The following is a 2,856-nucleotide window of genomic DNA, read 5'->3' as shown; positions in this document are numbered from 1 at the left end:
AAGGTAAAAACCCAGCGCATACAGTGTTCATGTTTTGTTTTTTGTTTTTTTTCATCAAGACGGCTTCCCGCGCCCCCCCTGCAATGCCCCACAGTTTGGGAACCTCTGACTTACACAAATATGCTGCTCTTCTGTTATATTGTAAAAGACTGCGTGCCTGAAAACAATTTTTTTTCCAACTTTTGGTCATTACGTTAAATCATGACATCTGTCTGTGGTGACAGTCTGAGCTCATTTGGTTTGGTTCTGACTCCCCCTGGTGGTCTGGAGTAAGACTGCAGTGTTTATTCTTGCTGCTCTTGTTCTGTTGCCTTTGTTTCTCCTCTGTTCTGACTCACCCTGAGGCTATAAGCGCTCTGGACTGCGCCATGGCGATCCTCTGCAGCGCCGGCCTGCTCAGCCCGGCCAAGCTGGACCGCTGCGGTAAGGGGGCGTGGCACGCCGACGTCGACGATGGCGTGCGTTGCGGCTTCATCACCACGGGCGACGGAGACGGCACCGGGGAGGGGGGTGTGGTGACGGCGCTGGCGGGGGTTATCAGCGTGGCAGTCGGTACCGGTTCTGTGGCTGAGGAAGAGGAGGAGGAGAGCTTGGGCGGAATGGAGGGCGGGTTCTGGTTGGAGGTGGGTGGCTGCGGCGGCGGCAGTGCCGGTGGCGGCGGCCTGCTGGAAGATGCTGAGAGACCCATGGAGGAGGCGCCGGCGGTGAGGGCGGCCAGCGACTGGGCGAACAGCTGGGCGTTCCTCCGTGGCGACGCCGTGTTCTTGGTGATGGCCAGGCCGTGCGGCAGCGTCTGGTAGTAGGCGGGGCTCTGCTGCAGGCCCCGCCCCAGGGTGGCCGACTTAGACGGGCTGAGGGGGCGCGCAGTGGGGGGGGCGGAGATCTTGGGGCGCTGCATGGTTAGAGCGCGCCTGTTCAGAGTCTGGATGGCCGCTGCGCCGCCTCCTGGTCCTCCAGGGCCTCCTGCACCGGTCTTCACGCTCAGGACCAGCATGCACTGCTGGCAGGAACACGGCTGGCCCAGACCCAGAACCGGCAGGCCGCCATTAGAGGTGACGGGGCCTCCCACCCCCATGCTGGCCCCTGACACCCCGACGCCCAGCAGGGCCCCCGTCAGGCCCCCCCCTCCTCCCACCGCGCCTCCTTTGGGGACGGGCAGCGGGCCGGACACCAGCGGGTAGGCCAGGTCGGCGCGCCTCTGGATCCGCCGGCACCGCTGGCTCTGCCGGTTCACCTGTGGGTCAGAACAAAACAAAATTTAATTTCAATAATTTAATTCAGATTCTTAAATAACTGCCTTTGTTGGATCCTAGAATATCACTGGAAAGTTGAGTGGAAGGAAAAACTTTAGTTAATGCAGCCTTGTGAGGATTGTTAAGGAAAGTCCATCAAAGAGTTTGGATGTGTGAAACACAGAGATATTCAGAACATCAGAGATCCACCAGAACCAGATTTCTGTATTAAAAAAAAAAATCATTTCCTGTAATCTGAGCTTTTATCCAACCTGCTGCGCAAGATATTTATTAGAATCTGAGTCCAAATCACTGCTCTGTTCAATGAACAGGACACTTCCAACACTTTCTGTCAGCTGATCCAACCTGCGTTCTGTAGCCTAGCAACACTTCCTGTCAGCTGATCCAACCTGCGTTCTGTAGCCTAGCAACACTTCCTGTATGCTGACCTGTGTCATGTTCTTAAAGTCGATGAGGTAGCAGAAGCCGAGCGGCGTCAGGTCCAGGCAGGTCTGCTGGCGGCTGTGGGCGCTTTCGATGGCGATGGCCACCTCCATGTCGTACGGCGTCCATGTTCCCGCGTCGTTCTCCCACTCCCACTGCCAGCCCTGACCCGGGGCGGAGACCGGGTCGTAGAAGGTCCTCCGGACCGGACGGATGGTTCCTGGAACAGAAAAAAGGAAATAACGTTCCTGATGTTGCTTCATCCAGTGATGGCGTCAGGACTTCAGAGAAACCTTTCTTTGGGTTTTCCTCTGAGTTCTGCTGGGACTGTTCAGACCCACAGATCAGATTTCTGCTACAAATGAATATTTTTTAGGTTTTGTGTCTCAGAAATGCAGAAGGATTTCTGAGACACGAAATCCTGACTTCTCTGTCAGAGATGTCAGTATTTGTCCCAAGTCGTGTCCTCTGAGGCTGCATGCATGACTTTCATTAACATACTTGGACTGAAGGGAAAACGCCCTCCCAGCGCCATGCAGTCATTCTGAGATCACATTTTAAAGCAGGACTTTCATCTGTTCAGCTTTATTCTGGTGTTTCACATTCAGGCCCAAATAAATAATCCAAAAACAAGCCAATAAATATCCCTAAACCCCAATAAACCAACGGAACAATGGCTCTCTGTGCCGCGCCGGCGGCAGGACGGCGGTTCAACCAGCCAGAAACTAAACCCGTCTCCAAGGCAACGGGCTGATCAGCCGGCAGCAGAAAGACGTGATCATGAGGACATGAAGAGAACGACGGAGTGCAGAACCGAACGCTGCGACTCGGTTTGACCCGCAAGAACAGAAGATAAAGATCCAAAGAACCCAGCAGAACATCAAATGTTCATCAGCAGCTGACGACTCTGAATGATCGACTTCATCGTCCGTATCGTTTGATACGTGGGCTGAAACTAAGAACCGGTTATAACCACCCTGCTGCCCTGTGTGTGTTTCTGCTGGGGGAGGAGCTTGGTGATGTGGGGTTTGTTGGTCATGTGGCGTTTGTTGGTGATGTGGGGTTTGTTGGTGATGTGGGGTTTGTTGGTCATGTGGCGTTTGTTGGTGATGTGGGGTTTGTTGGTGATGTGGGGTTTGTTGGTGATGTGGGGTTTGTTGGTGATGTGGGGTTTGTTGGT

At 54.4% G+C, this 2,856-nt stretch overlaps 1 protein-coding gene across 4 annotated transcripts in view; it reads right to left on the bottom strand.

Moving 5' to 3' along the window:
• The window catches only part of LOC106940831 (E3 ubiquitin-protein ligase DTX1-like), a 35,823-nt gene that overhangs the window by 14,191 nt on the left and 18,776 nt on the right, over positions 1-2,856 (bottom strand). For 3 of the 4 annotated variants that reach the window (XM_015023665.1, XM_015023668.1, XM_015023667.1), the window contains exons 3-4: positions 1,643-1,896; positions 339-1,234 (exon numbers count right to left, since the gene is read on the bottom strand). In XM_015023665.1, coding sequence (XP_014879151.1) covers positions 339-1,234; positions 1,643-1,896 — 1,150 coding nt within the window. The remainder of the gene's footprint in view (positions 1-338; positions 1,235-1,642; positions 1,897-2,856) is intronic. The other variant, XM_015023666.1, reaches the window with a different exon arrangement.

Source organism: Poecilia latipinna, unplaced genomic scaffold, assembly GCF_001443285.1.
Source record: "Poecilia latipinna isolate Pla-1442-1.1 unplaced genomic scaffold, P_latipinna-1.0 Scaffold3378, whole genome shotgun sequence".
NCBI lineage: Eukaryota > Metazoa > Chordata > Actinopteri > Cyprinodontiformes > Poeciliidae > Poecilia > Poecilia latipinna.
The sequence above is the reverse complement of the archived record's forward strand: the minus strand, read 5'-3'. Positions and strand labels throughout refer to the sequence as shown.